The following is a 17,200-nucleotide window of genomic DNA, read 5'->3' on the forward strand; positions in this document are numbered from 1 at the left end:
TTAATAATTTACAAATTATCTATTAAATCTTGTAAATTATTTCCGAGACACTGTGGTGTGCAATTTGTACTCGCGCACGGCCAGAAGCGCGCACAGACACAGCACACACGTGACAAATGAGTACAAGAAGGTGGACCAGCACCCGACGTTGTAAGCTTTGATGAGAGTAGGCACGGCCCAGTCGGGGGCCGTGCGGATATATGCTGCGTTGTGGAGGGCCTTGGTGATAATCTGGGCAACCTGGCCTTTGGAGACACCGTCGGGAGCGTGGCTCGCTAGCGTAGACCGCATGTAGCTGCCGAGATGCCACTGGAACAGCAGAGAAGCAACGGAGGTGCCGAGCGTGGAGCCCGTGGAGCGGAATGCGTACTGGATGGACGTGACGGCGGACTGGTGGTCCTGAGGCACGGACGCGATCAGGGACAGCAGCGTGGTGGTCAGCATGGAGGCGTACGCGCAGTAGGGGACGGCTGGCAGCGCCATGATGACGTAGATGGAGAGCGGGCGGTCGGCATGGGCCGGCTGGGTACACAGCACCAGGGCCGTGAGGCTCAGCACGCCGGCCGTGGCGCTCACAAGGGAGAAGTTGCGGTACTTGCCCGTCACCTTCATGTAGTAGCCGGACCCGATCGACGAGAACGACGAAAGGACGATCGACGGGACGAGCCGGTTGCCGACCTGGCCGGTGTCAAACCCGTACACCGTCGACAAGAACACCGGGTAGTAGTAGAGCACGCAGCTGATGTACATGGTGCCGAACCAGTTGGCCAGCGAGGAGCCAAGGATGGAGCGGTTTTTGAGCAGCTCGAGGGGCACAATCGGGTCGACCGCAGAGTTTTCTATCCTCACGAAGCTAGCGAGCGACGCGGCAAATGCGACGCAGAGCAGGACCGGCCACTTGGACGACTCGAACTCGAACGAGGTCAGCAGAATGAACACAAACAAAGTGAGAGCAAGACTGAGGATGCCCAGCACGTCCACACGTCTGAGTTTCTCCCGCCACGTGAGCTGCGCCCTGACAATTGGCGGCAGGTTCAAATTGAAAAGACACAGCAGGAAGCAGCCGATGCCGATCGGACACTGGATCCAGAACACCATCCGCCAGCCGTATCGTTTCGCAACCAGGCCGCCAAACGTCCCGCACGCAGATCCCGTGCCGTAGCACAGGTTGGCGAGGCCCTGGTACACGCCGCGCTTGCGCAACGGGACAAGGTCGCTCATGGTGATGCTTCCCAGGGTATTCAGGCCAGAGGCAAAACCCGACAGAAAACGGCCGACCGCAAAGCCCACGGCCGTCGTGGCCGCGGCGCACTGGAAACACCCGATCGTAAACACACAGATACAGCCCAGTATCATGGGTTTGCGGCCAAATATGTCGGATAGTTTGCCCAAGGGCTGGATAATGGAAGACGCCAGCAAATAGGAGGTCGCGATCCACGAAAGATACGGAATGGCGTCCAGATCGGATGCAATTTCCGTCATGATGGTCGACAGAATGGTGGTGTCCATCGACGCCAGGAAGGTGAGCGAGAAAATGCACGGTAAAATCACATACAGCTGGCTCTTGGGAACAAGATACTCGTCGGAAACCTCTTGTTCAGACGCCACAGAGCCGTAGCCGGGGTCGAGCTCCTCGGTGAGCTCCTCGGCGATGTAGCCGGGCAGCGAGGTCGAGGCGTCGGGTAGGAGCGGCGATTGGGGAGTCGTCATGGAGCGCAGTAGGACGGTTTGAGAGCCAGTTTTTTCGGGCCGCACAAGCGCTGTGTCGCTGACGTAAGCGGCCCGGCAATATATTATTTATTGTACACGCTACTCCCCGTTGGCTGGCACCGACTGGTCAGTAGGCTCTTGCTTGACCTCGTCGGCAGACGCCTCCGGCTCCGAGCTCGGCTCGTAGTCGTCGCCCCAGTGCGGGTCAGGCTCGACATGCAGGTCGAGCCAGTTTTTCAGGACCGTACCGATCTTCTTGGCCACCCTGAGCCGTGCAAACTCCGGCTTTTTCAGTAACACCACCAGCACCTTTGCGATGTTTGTCGATTTGAGCACAGCGCGCGAAACAGGCCTGTAGCCCGACAGTTTGTTGACGAGCGGCTCGAGTTCCTTGCCTGTCTTGGCGTAATCCACAGGGGTGTCTGTTGGAAATGCGAGTTTCTGGATCTGGACCCTTATGTCGCCGAAAAACTTGGTACTTCTCTTGACCTCGTCGACCAGCTCGGCACTGTTCAGCAACGGAATCTCCAGCCCGGCGTCCTCCACGTCAGACTCCAGCCCCCAGTCGCTGTCAAGGTCCTCTACAACCTCCACCTTTGCTTTCTTTCTAGCCCCGTGCGTCCCGTTGTGTTTCCTCTTGCTGGACCTCCCATATGCCTCCTCGTCAGAGTCGCTGTCCTCCTCCTCTTCTTCTTCCTCCTCTTCCTCTTCCTCTTCCTCTTCCTCTTCCTCCTCCTCGTCAGCCTCCTCCACGTAATCCTCGTCCTCTTCCCCCACTCTTCCATAACTGCCATACAACGCAAAGTCCTGCGGCGAGACGTCCTTGTTGTTGGCACACAAATAGGCGTTGGTCAGACTGGAAACCTTGGAGGCGCGCTTGGCACGGAAGTTGCCGTCCGAATCGGGCAATTCGCCCTTCTTGACAAGGTACTCCGTGACCATATCGTCAGTCAGAGGCTTGAGATCCTTCTCTGTGCACCAGAAATACTCATCGTCGCCATAAAACTTGACGCACACGAGTTGCGGGTCGGAGGCGGCACCCCGGCGCTTTCTACCGGGCGCAGAGCCCGGCTTCATGTTGCGTATTTTCTCCGGAAGCTGCTCATAGTCAATAACACGCGAGGGCCACTCGGGGAACCCTTTTATCTTTGTCAGAACAAGGCTGCCTGGAGGAAACATTGGCACGAAAAATGTGTGGTGTAGGGGTGTGCAAATAGGTAGAGACGATCGACGCACAATTACGTTGGCTATTATTGGCCGGCAGGAAAGTCTTGGCAGGAGGAAAGTTTTGGGGTCGGCGAGAATGAGCCGGTGTAATGTTTATGTCTCGGGAACGATGGGAAGAAAAATTGCCTCAGGACCGGATATGATGCAATTGTTTATGGGTGCCGGAAACTCTGTTTGAAGCCGGAAATGGAAGCGAAAAGGATTGTTTTGGGTAAAAACGGCAGCCCAAAGAGGGAATGGCCGGAAACAGCCATCACTCCGTCGTGCTACATTGGCCAAACACAGCGCTGAGGGCAATCACCACCACCGCCGTATGCAGCATTCACCTCCATCTCTTCACTACATGGTATCTCGCTTTCTTTGCCGGCTTATCTGGGAATTCCGGACCCCCCGGAAAAAGAAAATAATTGCACACCGTTTATTCGTGGTTAGGCAGCAAATTGTCTCAAGTGCATATAATATATATACCGAAACGGAAACTTCTTGAAAGAAAAGTTTGTTTTCCAATTAATCTTATAGCTCTTCTTTCACAAGTGCTTCCTAATTGCAAACCTGATACCTATAATTAATTGAGATGCTACCAGCCGGTGTTATCCTTGTTTTCTGCTTGATCTTCGTCATTGGTAAGTGCTGAAATTGGGCTTCTTTTACTAACTTTCCAGCTTGCGTCGTCTTTGCGCTCTACTTGGTCAAGAAGTTCAAGAAATAAGCCATGAGAGTCCGTTCATGTGCTGAGCATGGTTTGATATGTGTTTAATTGATAGACCTAATAATGATCACTAAGGTGGAATAGTTCGACAAGTAGCCCACGAGGCCCTTTCGAGACAGCCGTCGATACCAACGGCCTGCCCGTTTGCGCAAATGGCCCCGGTTTGGTACTGTAGTTGACCTGCGTAATGGAGCCACTGGATGCCTGCCCCCAAGACCCGCTACCTGTGGCCCCCAAAATCCCGAAACCTCCAGTGCCGTCTGTGGCCGTCGAGCCCGGGGTGGTGTTTGGAAGTTGGATTTTCTGCTGGTGTACGGGTGTCTCTGGTGGTGGTGGCTCAATCGGGTAACAATAGCATCCTTTCGATAAATTTGGAATTTTACACATCTTGTTTTCCGAGTTTGGTGGTTTTTCTTCTTTAATAAACCTATAAACACACTTCTCCTTTAAGTAATTGTGAGAAAGCTCTTCCTCTTAGGGATAATCAATCGATAAGTGAAAAGTAAGTGCACCATAATTACACACTAACAGCAGTGTCTGAAATGGCCAATCTGAAACAGGAGTCGCAGGCGTCCGAGCAGCCGGACCTCAACTTGCAGCCTCAAAACTCAGAGCTCGAGGACGACGAGAACGAGGACTCCAAGCCTTCCAACAAGAGAGAACGCAGAAAGATCGAAATCAGGTTCATCCAGGAGAAGTCCAGGAGACACATCACTTTTTCCAAGCGGAAGGCAGGTATTATGAAGAAGGCATACGAGCTTTCTGTTTTGACCGGCACCCAGGTGTTGTTGCTTGTTGTTTCCGAGACAGGGCTCGTGTACACCTTCACGACGCCTAAGCTGCAACCTTTGGTGACCAAGCCTGAGGGAAAAAACCTCATCCAAGCCTGTCTGAACGCTCCTGAGGAGCCTTCGAACGAGGACGACGACGCGCAGGCCGGTGGCGTCCCCGACACACACGCTCCTCAGGGCCATCCTGCTGCCCAGCACATGCACCCGCAACTGCAGCCCCAGCAGCCCCAGCAGCCGCTGCCACCTCCTCCACAGGGCCAGCCCCAGGCAGACCCCTCCCAAGCCGGGCAACCCCCATACCACATACCCCAGATGGGCAACAATTACCTGAACCCGGACCAGAGCAACTACTACATGGGCTTCAACGGCAACCAGGGTTACAACTGATCACTTTCTAATTAAAGACATTGTCTGTGTAGTTTATATAGCGGTATTGCCTTGCGCAAAATAATCCGAGCTCTCTTTTGTTAGGTATTTTTTCGTTGGTGCACTTTTTTTAAAAAAACTTTTATGAACAATACCATCTCCAACCTTTCTGCCGGACTCAGAAACGTCCGCATCAGCCAGCCCGTCAGCCACTCGAGCATCCAGAATGAATACGAGAGCCAGACAAACCAGACGCTGGACTCGGAGTCGGTTTCTCGGCTGAAGGAGTTTTTCTCGCAAGGAGCCCCTAACGAGGGATATACGCTTGTGAGCCACAGGTCTGCGCCAAACGGATTCAAAATCGCCATCATACTATCCGAGCTCGAGTACAACTACAGCACGATTTTACTGGACTTCAACAAGGGCGAGCAGCGCACGCCGGAGTTTCTCGCCATCAACCCGAACGGCAGAGTGCCTGCCCTGATAGACCACACAAACCAGGACCAGCAGGTGTCTATCTGGGAGAGTGGGGCCATTATTCTATATTTGGTCGAGAAAAAGCTCAAGGAAGAGGGCTCCTGCTCGATCTGGAGCGATAACCTTGTTGAGCAAAGCCACATCCTCAGCTGGCTGTTTTTCCAAACCTCGGGCCACTCGCCCATGATTGGCCAGGCGCTACACTTCAAATACTTCCATTCTAGCAACGTGCCTTCTGCGATCGAGAGATACACCGACGAAGTGCGCCGCGTGTACGGTGTGCTCGAGATGGCCCTTGCCGAGCGTCGCGAGGCTCTGATCATGGAGCTTGATGCAGAAAATGCCGCGTCCTACTCCGCCGGCCTCACGCCGCTGTCCCAGAGCAGGTACTTTGACCACCCAGTGTGGCTCGTCGGCGATCGTGTCACCATTGCAGACCTTTGTTTTGTCACGTGGAACTACGTCGTCGACCGCATAGGAATCGATCTCAAGGCAGAGTTCCCCGAAGTCTACAAGTGGACCAAACAGATGATGAGGCGACCTGCGGTTATCAGGGCATTGAAAGGTAATGAGTAGTAACGACCGAAAATGTATTATCGTAAGAAAAATGAAAAAAATAAATCAAATAAAAAAAAAAAAAAATACTCCCTGTTCACCATGGCCATCGAGAACCCTGCGTTGCAGATGCTCGGCATCAAGAAACTCAAGCTGCCGTCCCGGAACTGGATGATTTTTTGGACCGTCGTGGCTGCCGTTGGAGGAGGAATTGTCTATGACAAGCGTCAGCAGTCTGTGTTGCGAGCTCAGTACATGGAAAAGGCCAAACACTTTGGAGAGCAGCCGTTTCTGCCCAACCAGCTTCCGCGCAAGCTGCGAATCTATGTTGCGCCGCCTCCGAACGATTTTTTGAGCGAGGGCTTGAAGTATCTGCGCCGCTTTTGCAAGCCTATATTGAATTCTGCCGCCATCGACTTTGACATCTACACTGCTGAAAGACAGGGAGATATTCGCCATGCCGTGTCGGAGGAGATCCGCCAGATCAGACGGAGCAGGCTTCAGGCGTCCGCCAGGGAAGAACCAGAGGTCAAGGCTGAGCCAGTGGACCCCGAAGCGACGAAGCCTTTGAAAGAGTTGTTCAGGCCCGCCGATGTACTGGGCATTTTCACATGCACCCAACAGCAGCCCTTGAACTACGAAGACGCCGGCCTATCCCCGGAGGATGCAGGCGGGATTATCACGATTGGCCGAGGAGCGTTCAAAGAGTACATCAATGGAGTCCATGAAGGATTGTTAGGTCCCTTAGAGAAACCTGAAAAAAAGGAAGAGCCTGTGGATTCTCAAGAACAAAAGGACGAAAAAAGACCACAACCAGTTGCACGTCCGTATATCGATCCTGCAGACTACCCGTCTGCTTCGCTTGCGCCAGAACTGGATTTCAATAATCTTAGGGACGAAAACGGCGTTCCATATTTCTTCACGCAGCCAATCCTGGCTCTGCAAAACTACAATGTGGCCGGCTTCACCAAACAGCCAGAAAGAATATACAGGTTCTACAACAAACGCTACCAGCTTATTGAGTACAACGAGCGGCTCTGGGGACTCATCACGAAGAATTCTCGTCCGTTCACTCCTCAAGACATGAAGCTGCTGGAGTGCGAGGAAAACGACTGGCCCCGCAGATTCGTGAAAGAGTCGCAAGAGAAGGGGAGCGAGTGGACGCGTGAGTTTGTTGGTGACCCGCGTGTGCTCCGGCTTCTCAAAGTGTATGAGAAGGTCGAGAATGCGGGTGAGTGATGTATATAGCAAAAACCACGAATCAACGGATCTAGTAGAAAAAAAATCTTTTTCTCTTAAAAAAAGAGTGCTAACTCTGAGGATCGAACTCAGGACCTTCAGAACTTCAGTCTGACGCTCTCCCAACTGAGCTAAGTCAGCAAACTCAACAAATATATAGCCGTTGTCGATAAGTTGCTCGCAACGCCAACCCCTAGTCCCCTCGTGTCTCCTGGACAGCCTGCACATCCAAGCTTTTCATCACATTTCCTAATCTTTACTTTCACTTCCATACTCTTCACCAAGGCAGATCCAGTTTTTCTAAATGTCAACTCGCAGCCACAGTCTCCCATTTTAAATGTCCCAAAATTAAATTTATTTCTCTATCCTCATTTCATAAGGGTCTATCTGGAATATTTTATCCGGGTTCAGAAGAAGATGAGGATCCAGAGCCAGTTTCAGCCGTCTCATCGTGTTGACAGAATCAGGGCCCAGCTCCTGCTCCAAAAACTGTCTCTTACCAATGCCTACGCCGTGTTCTCCTGAAACTGTTCCCTCATTTTCAATTGCCCGCTTCACCATATTGTGCACCACCTTTTCTGCCACCGCTCGTTTTTCGGGCGGGAAGATAACCAGTGCATGGATGTTGCCGTCGCCGACATGTCCAACAACCGTGGTCAGAAGCCCATGTGACTCGATATCGTTCACTGTCTCGGTGATGACAGTCGGCAGCTTCGAAATAGGAACGGCAACGTCTGTGGGCCAGGCCTGAGCGTTGGGGATCATTTTTTGAGCCCAGTTGATCGACGTCCACAGCTGCACTTTGCGGGCTCTCCAGATGTCATCTTTTTCTGCCGGGTCCGAGGCCACCTGCATGTTGAAGCCCCCGTTCTTTTTGCAAATCTGCCTCACGGTTTTGATCTGGTCATTCATGGTGGTTTTCGAGCCTCCGAGCTTGAACAGCAGTAAATTCTTGTCGCTCCATTTGCGGCTCTCGCTGCCCCCCATTTCGGCAAAACAGCGCATCTGACGGTTGTCCATGAGCTCCACCGCGTTCAACGGCAATCCGCGGCGGAAGAGCTCTGTCACCGTCTGCGCTGCTTCCGACAATTTGTTGAAGTTGACGATCGCGACCACCTCGTTTTCTGGCCGCACTGCAAGCTTTAGCGTGGCCTCCACAATAATCCCAAGGGTGCCCTCGCTGCCTACAAAAAGCCCCGTCAGGTTGTAGCCAGCAGAAGATTTTCGAGGCCGGTTCTTGGTCTTGATCACAGTTCCGTCGCTCAACACCACCTTTAGCCCAATCACATTGTCTTTCATAGTCCCATATCTGGTGGCCCGCGTGCCTGAGCAGTTGGTCGCAACCATTCCGCCAATGCAGGCTCCTGGTCCCGGATCCGGTCCAAACATGAGACCGTACTGGTCAAGATACGCATTCAGGTCCTGCCAGTCAACGCCCGGCTGCACAACAACATCAAGATCCTCCTCGTGAAGCTCCAGCACCTTGTTCATGCGGCTGACGTCAATGCAAATGCCCCGTCTGGTCGGGATGAAATGGCCCTCGATAGACGTTCCGCCAGAGTACGGAACCATAGGTATTCGATACTTTGAGCAAATTTTCACCACGGAGACAACTTCTTGCACACTTTCAGGATACACAACAAGGTCTGGACGCTCTCCCTCAATCGGCTTGTGGAAGTTCGACGAATTGTCTGAATGGAATGCCAGCTCCCCGTCTGAAACGGACGTCTGGTCCGGACGCAACAACTGACAAATCTCCTTTATTGCTACTTGGACAGTACTCTCAGATGCATAGCTGGGCGACTGGCTCAGGTCACTGAGCGGCGTGGTCGATTTTGGCGGAAATACGTCCATTGGTGGATAACTTCTGAAGTACCGGTATGTGCCATAAGAACTTGCAATCCCGACAACCCCCACAAAAGCAGTCATCTTGAGTCCCCACCTCAGATTCCCAGAGGCTCTCTGAGAGTAGTGGCGTGTGAATACTCCTCGCGGTTTAGTGCCAAAGTGTCTGATAAACATGGACGAACTGATAAGAAAATACCGGGCTGTGCTCTTTATTTTTGCACAATTTTCCACCAACAACTTCTGTATGGGTATATCCGCTCCAATCAAACAGGTTCTTTCAAAATTCCCGCTGGTGGTGTACCCCTCGGACAACAAGGATGTGGATATGCCGGCAGCGAAGCTTGCGTTTCGAAATAGCCGCGAGTCGCGCAATACCTTCAACCTAGGCGTATACAACGTGGTGCCTCTGTCTTTTGACAACAACGTCGCAGCGTCGCTCGACCCCGTGTGTTTCTACTGCATGCTGCTTCTGGCATACAAGCAGGGCTACAAATTGCCACACTTGGACGATGAAGGTTCCGGAAACTGTATTTCTGTGCTGTCCTACCACAGCGCCGTGGACGGCCAACTTCCGATTCTTGTGGAGGACGAGGACGACAGAAAAGAACGAAAACTGCGCAGAAAGATCCGGTCTGCAGCCACCATTGAGAAATTCAATCTGTCCACGGTATCGAACCCAAAAGAACTCATGTATATACAATTGGTCGATACTAGATTATACGACTACTTCATGGCCAAAGTGCTGCGGATCTCGGCAACTTCCATCTACAGTCAGTCCAACACGCCCTTTAATTCCGCTCTGGGCCATCTCGTGAGACGAAATGGCTTCTCTCTGCGCAATCCAGCCATTTCTGCCCAATACACAGACTCCGTTCATCTACCTCTTAAATACACTACCCAGGCCATACAAAACGAGCATGACCGCTGCGACCGCGAAGGAAAGCAGCTTCTCGAGTGGCTTGAGGGGCTGCTGGAGGACGAGCTATTTTTCGATAAACCCGGCGTGCTGGACTTCAAGCTGGCCGCCTATATCTATGCTCTGATGAATATTGAGGACGTTGAGCTCGAATATCCGAAATTGAAGGCTCACTGTCGCAGAATCATAGCAGGCGTCATATAGATCATTTCCATGGGTTGTCATCGTCCTCGGCCTCCCACGTTTTGTACGCAATAGACGTTGGCACCGTGAGCTCCTTGAATAAATCTGTGCCCGGGTTTTCCAGCTCCGGGCCTCTTCTTTCTTGGTTTTCCTGGTCAGTGTATTTGTCATAAAGGTCCTCAAGGTCGTCAATGACCTGAATCGGCAAGATCGGCTGGTAGAGCCGAATTTTCTTTTGGTCGGAGCCGTATTGGTGCAGCAACTCGAGCTGGCGTGGAAGCACCACCGGAAACACCTGGCCGGGGTTTAAAAACAGCTTGTCGGAGCCAGCATAGTACACCTTTTGACGGCAGGCCGTAGAGTTCTGCTTCAAATGTGTTTTCAGGTTCTTTGGGAACTTCTGCTCTGTGATCTCGTATCTATATTGCTTGACAACGTGCAGCAACTGCTTGGAGCTCAGCACGTCGAATCTGTTCATAATATTCTTCAGCAAATCCACATCTTCTGCTGTGAGCCCGCTCATCACCTGTAACCACTCCAGCAGCTCGACGAGCGGAAGAAAATGGTGCTGGCCGATTTTGTACAGCGAATTGTAGTAAAACGTCCCGTCCATCGGATCCTGTTTGTTGTTGTGGAAACGTGCGACATTGGTGAATTTTGTCTCAGCTCCAACGATACTTTCTGGGTAGCTGTCATCGTTGAAGTCTAAAGTTTCAGCCCGATACGGGACCAGGTTGTTAGCTCTGAGCCAGTCCTGGATGTAGGACATATTTAGTCTAATCTGCAGCGCCTTGACACGCGTATTGTACTTTTTGTTGGCTAAAACTCTGTTGAAGACAGAGCTGCCGAGCCAGTACAACACTGCGGCAAAGCATTGCTGTTTGTACACGTCGTTCACGTGATGAAGCTCTAGAACGTAAACCAGTGCTCCCAGAGTTTGGATAACTTTCAATGGCGACGGTTTCATCTGCTGTTCCAACGAAGGAGGATACAGCATTTCAAGGATCTCGTCGTAGGTAGATTTCAGAGCCACTTTCTGTTTGAACACTCTCCATTGCGCCTTGTACACGGTATCCAGGTCTGGAACACTGCAGTAGTCCAGAATGCACGGCTCCAGCAACGGCTCCAGCTTGGCGTCCATTACAAATGCCAGCTGGAAAATCAGCGACTGCACGGTGGATATCAAATCCTGGAGCGTTTTGGGGCTATTCGCAAGAAACGGAGAGGCCGTGTCTCTGTGGAAAAAATACTGGAGATGATTCAGACACGAGATCCAGTACCCAAGCAGAACAATGTCCGTCTGGGGCCCTGAAGACGGCTGCACAACGCCGCTCTTGGTGTTGGTGATACTTCTGACTCTTGTGAAAAACAGATCCACAAATGTCTCGGCCAGTTCCATGCTGTCCATCTTCCCGCTGATGTACCGGACCGACTGGAAGACTACGGCGGCGGGATAGATGGCCTTGTGCGGGTATTTTGCGTGCAGCGAGATGATGTAGTCTATAGTGGCAGAAATGCTCTCGTCGCTGACTTTCACAAACTGGCGTCGCATCAGGTGGCCAAAGTCAAAATTGTCTGTGTAGAACGAGTCATCCAGCATGCTAGCCTCGTCGTCGTCGACGAATTTCGAGCCCGAGTAGAGGCCATTCGTCTTCGTGTTGTCACTGTCCATATGCAGCGCCTGGACGTGGCTCTCGAACTGCTCATCTGTCGGGAGCAGCGGGTCTTTTTTGTAGAAGCTGCTGTCGTTCGATTGTGGTGCTGTTTTGTCCAGATAATTGTGCACCTTGTAGTAGTTATATATTTCAGACTCCGGCTTGAGCATATCGAGCGCGTTCTGGTGCGACCGCTCGCTGCGCAGGTACGGGTCTGCGTCGTGCTCAAGCAACACCTCGACAATCTTGACGTTTTCCAGATACGTCGCCCACATCAGAGGCGTCCACTGGAGCAAAGAGTCGCTTTTGTTCACGTCCACGATCGCTACCAGGGCTGTGACGCACTCGATCGAGCCAAAACAGATGGCGTATATCAGCGGACTCAGGCCATTGAGGTCGATGTTGTTGAGCTGCGACAGCTTTTCGGGGTCCGCAGACGAGATAAACCGCTTCAGCAGGATATGATCGTTGGTGGTGCATGCGAGACACAGTTGGGCAAACCAGTCCGAGCCTGCGGCCAGTTCCAGCGCTTTTTTCGCCGCCTGAACCTTGGCCCAGTTGGGATCTGCCGAAAGCACAGAAGAAAGTGACGCTTTCCAGGGGTCCAGCGACATAGAAATAATGCAATTTTATTCTATATTTCTTGAGTGGAGGGAGGTGGTGTATAAAATAAATAATTCCTTTAACTTATATCTCATGCCGGCGCAGTTCAACTTTGACCACCGGTTGCAGTCGCGAGTAGCCAGAAATAGGGACAGCGTTGCTGCCGGACACGAATTGGAGCCGCTGGAGCGGTCGCAGTCTCCGTCGTTGTATGGAAGCGCTTCTGATCGCGACGCTATACAGCTGATCACCCTTAAAAAGATCACGTCGCGGCTGTTTGAGAATCCGCAGCAGCTCGAACAACAGGGCGAGCCCGTGTGCATTGCGGTTTGCGCTAAATATATTGCCTTTGGAACATCCAAGGGTCACGTGCTGGCGTTCAACTACGACCAGTCTCTGGAGGCTGCCTTCTTTACCGGAGTGCCCATCACAGCGATCTCGTTTTCGCTGGACTCTAATTCGCTTGCCACGGGCCACAGAACCGGCCAAGTGAGCATTTACGAGCTTTCGAACCAGGACAGGCCGTGCCACAGCTTTGACTCTCTCAGCAGCCCGATATCCACGCTTTCGTTTATCGGCAAGCGCCATTCGGCTCTTCTGAGCACCACGGACGACGGCAGGCTTGTGTACCATCACGCCACACGCACGCTGTTTGGATTCAGCTGCAGTTCGCGAACACTGGCGGAAAATGTCCTTGCTTCCGCACAGCTGTTGATGGGCCCCGTGGCTTACCCTACAGACACTATGGGCGTTCTCGCGCTGATGTCGCCGTCCGGACTGACGGTTTTATCGACAGAGCCGGTAGTGCAGACTCATTTCAGAGTCGGGAAACCCAAAATTCTCGACGAGACCGACACTTTTGGCTGCGTCCAGTGGTTTCCTGCTACCAAAGAGTTTCCCGCCCTGGCGTACTCGTGGGGCAACGTGCTGACCTTGATAGACGTTGTGGCGGAGAGATATGTCGACGAGCGCAAAAGCGAGTCGGTCTTGCTCCGGTACGAGAACAAACGCAGGTACCCGTGCCAGGAGCCCATAGTTGCCATACACTGGCTGAATGCCAAGGTTCTCGTGGTGCTGACCGTTTCACAACGCCTTTTCTGTCTTTCGCGGGAAAAACTACAGGTTCTTACTGAACAGGACGTGATGAACAAGCACGTGAAGCATCGGCTCGCAGACTCGCAGCATCGCAGCTTTGCAGCTACGAGTGCAGTTTTCCGAGGAAAACTATTTGTTCTGGGAAAATACCAGGCGTTTTTGGGCTCCCCACGCAACTGGGCAGACGAGCTGTTTGAGTTGCTACAGTCGGGCCAGTACATTAACGCACTGGAGACGGCACGCATTCAGTACGATGGACAATGCGATCTGGTTTTAATCGGATTGCCAAAAGATGACGCCGAACGTCATCAGAAAATGCGCCATCACATCATGCAGATGCTCGAAGCGTCCTCCAAATACATCTTCACCGACCAGTCGGTTCTTGCGATGGAACCTATGGCACGAAAAGACGTTCTTGCGCAATTCCTAGCCACTGCATTCAGAGTCTGTGTCAGTCTGAAACCGGATCCGGCGGTTTACGAGCAGCTGTTTGAGAGATACGTGGCCAATGGGCTTGAGGATGTTTATTTCGGCATTCTGGAGAAGTTCATCCGCAAACAAGAAATTACTGTCCTGCCTCCTGTCGTGCTACGCAAAATGGTGGCTCGCTATGTCTATGACGGCAGAGGCCATACTCTGGAGGAAATGATTTGTTTCTTGGACTTGAAGCAGTTGGATATTGACCTGGCCATCACTCTGTGTCGCGAACACCACTTGAACGACTCGCTAGCATACATCTGGAACACCATGCTGGACGACTATATCACCCCACTCATAGACGCTTTGAAAGCTTTGAAAAAGCATAGCAACGAGCCGGAATACCGCGATTCCGACTACGTGTACGCATACATAGCGTACATTTTGACTGGAAGACAGTATCCGACCGAGAAGCCGCTTAACTATAGAACGAGCGAGACAGCGAGAAAGAATATTTATTATGTGCTTTTCAGCGGAGCAGCCATTTCGTGGCCCCGCGGGACTCCAAAATTTCACATCGTCGATGAAGAAAACGTAGTCGATGAGCCTGCGTTCCCGTACCTTTTTCTGCTGCTCAAGCACGATGGAGCTCTTTTTTTCCGGTGTCTGAACGAAGTTTTTGAGGACACTTTTCTCAACGACAACGAAGTGTTTGGGTTTTCCAGCAACTCAGACACTTACGAGCTAAAGGTGAGCCGCCAATACATTCTCGACGTCCTGATGGGCATATTTGGCGAGAACGACTTTGGCAGCAAGTACCAGACGTATTTGGCTGTTTTCATTGCCCGGAACTATCCCAAATACATGCAGTTCATTCGACTCTCCAATTCTTTGCTGGAGGTGGTAATTCGCGATCTCTGTGCGTATCCCGTTCCTGAACTCAAGGAGGAATGCGAATTGAGCCTGCAGAGCCTGCTTTCTGTGCACAAGCCCAGCACGTCCTTGGTACCAATGCTGGAGTCTGCCGGGTTTTACAACGCACTAATGAGCATTTATCAATCTGAGCAGCGTGCGCTCAAGCTGCTGGAGCTTTGGATTGAGCAGAAAAACAGGCCAAAGGCCACGGAGATCATAGAACGCTGTTTCAGACTCGTCAGAAACAATACTGGCGAAAGGCTCGACGTGGAGCAGTTTCTGGAACGCCATTTCTCCGAGTTTTGCGCCGACCCTGCCGCTGCAGCCAAAGTGTTCTCCGAGCACTGTCAAAAGCTCAACTCCAAGGCCCTCGAGCTGTCTCAGCCGCAGAAATACGAATATCTGAGAGCAGTGTTCGATATCCGCTCTCAGACTGGACTCGAAGTATCTTCGGAGATGGAAGTTGCCTACGCAGAGTGTCTGCTTGAGTACGAGCCTGCCAGTCTCAAGCAGTTTGTGCTAGGTTGCAAGACGGACGAGAAATTGATGCATTTTCTGAGAGAAAATCAGCAGTTCGAGACGATTGTCGAAATCCACCGCAGAGCAAACGAGACCGAACAGGCCGTGGAGGATATCATCCAAGCCTTGACCTACTGCGCCACACACCTCAAAAAGGCAGACAACAGCGACGTCCTCTGGAGGTATTTGTATCTGGGCTTTGACGTCATTAGCGAATCGCGGCTCACTCCAGACGTGTCGCAGGATCTCCAGCCAGACGAGAGACTATACCTGCGGCTTGTGGAGACTGCGGTTGGATTTTTTGTGGCGGCCGAAGGGCCGTTACTGGACAGTTTCAAGCGGCTGGTCCAGGACGCATTCACTACGCTAATTAACATCAAAAGAGACCACTCAGACTCGTTTTCTCGCATCTTCAACGCGTTCCTGACGCGCTCTTCTGTCCAGCTGACGACGCTACAAGAGGTGCGGCCCGTGCTGGACGAGATATTTCAGGCCTACTCTCACCAGGAGGTGATCTACAAAATCATCTTGCGGCTGGTGAACAACGACATTTTCCAGGAATTGATGGTGCTACAGGCGAAAAGAGAATCAGGCTGGTCGCTCGCCAACCTGGAGTGCGAGGTGTGCGGAAAGCCGATCTGGGGGTCGAAGGTGAGCGCCCAGGTGTTTGATGAGTGGCAGGAGTACCGTGTGCAGGGCGTCGTGCGCGCGCCGATCGACGCAAATATCATGGTGTTCCAATGTCGTCACGGTTATCATACAAGATGCCTACATAACATGGGCGTCGAGAGGGAGTGTATCCTGTGTAGAGAAAAATAGAGCCACATTTATGCCTTGGTCTCGTCCATCCAGTCCAGCGTGTACTTTATGCCGTCGGCAAGACTCACTTTGGGCCTGTAACCGAGTAGTTCCTTGGCCTTGGAGATGTTGTGATATCTGTTGGCACAGGCCATTTTGACGCGGAACGGCGTGAGCCCGGGCTCCTTGCCAATCAAGCCACACACCAGCTCCGACACATAGCCAATTGCGATGGCCACCGGCCGGCTCAAAACAATAATTTTCTTGTCGATGTGGCCGTCGGCCTTCCACACGGTTCTGGCGAGCGTCCAGAAATACGTAGGGGCGTCGTTGGTCACGAAAAACGTCTCGCCGCCTACAACGGCGGCACACTCGGGGTCCAGCAGTTTCTGGGCTGCCAAAACGTGCGCGTCCGCAACGTTGCCGGCGTAGCTCCAGTCAAAAAGATTGTTGTTGTCGCCGACCTGGAACTTGGTCTGTCCCCTGCGCAGCACCTGACGCAGACCAGGAACAAGCTGACGGTCACCTGGCCCAAAAATGCCCGCCGGCCGCAAACAAACGGTGTAGAAGTGTTCTTCTGGCGAGTTAGCCTCCATCACCAGTTTCTCGGCAATTGCCTTGGTTTCGTTGTAGCCGTCCATTGGGACCTCCGGAATAGGCCATCTCTCGTCCGCATTGTAGATGTCGTGTCCGTCGAAGATCACGCCAGCCGACGAGGTGTACACAAGAGCAGGCACCTTTTTCTGCTTGGCGCAGTGGAGCAGGTTGGCAGTGCCGCGCACGTTGACCTTTTCGTACACTTCTTGGGCAAGGCCGTGCATTGGGGACGCCGAGTGCACAACAACCTGTGGCTGGAACCGGTCGAGAGCGTCCTTGACGTCCTTTTCGGAGGTCAGGTCTCCCACAAACACGTCGATCTGGGCTGGGTCGAAGGTGAAGTACTTGGAGATGTTTTCGGGCAGTGGCCGCACGTCAAACACGTGGATCTGGGGCCGGTTCTCAAGCTGCCAAAACTGCTCAATCAGATGCAGTCCCAAAAAGCCGGCTCCTCCCACCAAAAGCACAGAATCCAGAGCCATCGTATAAAGGAAAAATTAACGAGACAAGTGAAATTTTCTTCTTTTCGACGCGACGGTGACCAACTAGGTAATGTGCACTTTTTCCGCGTTGCACCTGA

The 17,200-nt window shown here is 52.4% G+C and overlaps 10 protein-coding genes and 1 non-coding gene across 11 annotated transcripts; 5 read left to right on the top strand and 6 right to left on the bottom strand.

Annotated features, from left to right (window-relative positions):
* Positions 1 to 36: 36 nt before the first annotated feature.
* OGAPODRAFT_102224 (uncharacterized protein) lies at positions 37 to 1,710 on the bottom strand (the record flags this gene model as incomplete). Its single annotated transcript, XM_018353097.1, has 1 exon — positions 37 to 1,710. The coding sequence occupies one exon, from the start codon at positions 1,708 to 1,710 to the stop codon at positions 37 to 39; it is 1,674 nt and encodes a 557-aa protein (XP_018209202.1).
* Positions 1,711 to 1,736: 26 nt separating this feature from the next.
* OGAPODRAFT_17126 (uncharacterized protein) lies at positions 1,737 to 2,979 on the bottom strand. Its single transcript, XM_018354906.1, has one exon. It carries the CDS (start codon positions 2,887 to 2,889, stop codon positions 1,810 to 1,812), a length of 1,080 nt encoding a protein of 359 aa, XP_018209203.1. The 5' UTR covers positions 2,890 to 2,979; the 3' UTR covers positions 1,737 to 1,809.
* Positions 2,980 to 4,066: 1,087 nt separating this feature from the next.
* OGAPODRAFT_17130 (uncharacterized protein) lies at positions 4,067 to 4,881 on the top strand. Its single transcript, XM_018354907.1, has 2 exons — positions 4,067 to 4,148; positions 4,181 to 4,881. Coding segments are annotated over exons 1-2 (645 nt in total). The 5' UTR covers positions 4,067 to 4,147; the 3' UTR covers positions 4,825 to 4,881.
* A 62-nt stretch (positions 4,882 to 4,943) lies between these two features.
* On the top strand, positions 4,944 to 5,889 carry OGAPODRAFT_17131 (uncharacterized protein). Its single transcript, XM_018354908.1, has one exon. It carries the CDS (start codon positions 4,948 to 4,950, stop codon positions 5,854 to 5,856), a length of 909 nt encoding a protein of 302 aa, XP_018209205.1. The 5' UTR covers positions 4,944 to 4,947; the 3' UTR covers positions 5,857 to 5,889.
* Positions 5,890 to 5,902: 13 nt separating this feature from the next.
* OGAPODRAFT_17132 (uncharacterized protein) lies at positions 5,903 to 7,093 on the top strand. Its single transcript, XM_018354909.1, has one exon. The coding sequence runs from the start codon at positions 5,938 to 5,940 to the stop codon at positions 7,072 to 7,074; it is 1,137 nt and encodes a 378-aa protein (XP_018209206.1). The 5' UTR covers positions 5,903 to 5,937; the 3' UTR covers positions 7,075 to 7,093.
* Positions 7,094 to 7,142: 49 nt separating this feature from the next.
* OGAPODRAFT_t61 lies at positions 7,143 to 7,215 on the bottom strand. Its single transcript has one exon. It is a non-coding gene; the product is annotated as a tRNA-Phe (tRNA).
* Positions 7,216 to 7,419: 204 nt separating this feature from the next.
* OGAPODRAFT_77628 (uncharacterized protein) lies at positions 7,420 to 8,928 on the bottom strand (the record flags this gene model as incomplete). Its single annotated transcript, XM_018356353.1, has 1 exon — positions 7,420 to 8,928. The coding sequence occupies one exon, from the start codon at positions 8,926 to 8,928 to the stop codon at positions 7,429 to 7,431; it is 1,500 nt and encodes a 499-aa protein (XP_018209207.1). The 3' UTR covers positions 7,420 to 7,428.
* Positions 8,929 to 9,094: 166 nt separating this feature from the next.
* On the top strand, positions 9,095 to 12,232 carry OGAPODRAFT_77629 (uncharacterized protein; the record flags this gene model as incomplete). The annotated part of the gene is made up of 1 exon (XM_018356354.1): positions 9,095 to 12,232. One exon carries the CDS (start codon positions 9,095 to 9,097, stop codon positions 10,040 to 10,042), a length of 948 nt encoding a protein of 315 aa, XP_018209208.1. The 3' UTR covers positions 10,043 to 12,232.
* On the bottom strand, positions 9,177 to 12,290 carry OGAPODRAFT_95309 (uncharacterized protein; the record flags this gene model as incomplete). The annotated part of the gene is made up of 1 exon (XM_018357721.1): positions 9,177 to 12,290. The coding sequence occupies one exon, from the start codon at positions 12,288 to 12,290 to the stop codon at positions 10,044 to 10,046; it is 2,247 nt and encodes a 748-aa protein (XP_018209209.1). The 3' UTR covers positions 9,177 to 10,043.
* Positions 12,291 to 12,372: 82 nt separating this feature from the next.
* On the top strand, positions 12,373 to 16,001 carry OGAPODRAFT_95310 (uncharacterized protein; the record flags this gene model as incomplete). Its single annotated transcript, XM_018357722.1, has 2 exons — positions 12,373 to 15,957; positions 15,990 to 16,001. The coding sequence occupies 2 exons, from the start codon at positions 12,373 to 12,375 to the stop codon at positions 15,999 to 16,001; spliced, it is 3,597 nt and encodes a 1,198-aa protein (XP_018209210.1).
* Positions 15,269 to 17,102, bottom strand: OGAPODRAFT_95311 (uncharacterized protein; the record flags this gene model as incomplete). Its single annotated transcript, XM_018357723.1, has 1 exon — positions 15,269 to 17,102. One exon carries the CDS (start codon positions 17,100 to 17,102, stop codon positions 16,053 to 16,055), a length of 1,050 nt encoding a protein of 349 aa, XP_018209211.1. The 3' UTR covers positions 15,269 to 16,052.
* Positions 17,103 to 17,200: the final 98 nt, after the last annotated feature.

This window comes from Ogataea polymorpha (genome assembly GCF_001664045.1).
Source record: "Ogataea polymorpha strain NCYC 495 leu1.1 chromosome Unknown OGAPOscaffold_6, whole genome shotgun sequence".
NCBI classification, from domain to species: domain Eukaryota; kingdom Fungi; phylum Ascomycota; class Pichiomycetes; order Pichiales; family Pichiaceae; genus Ogataea; species Ogataea polymorpha.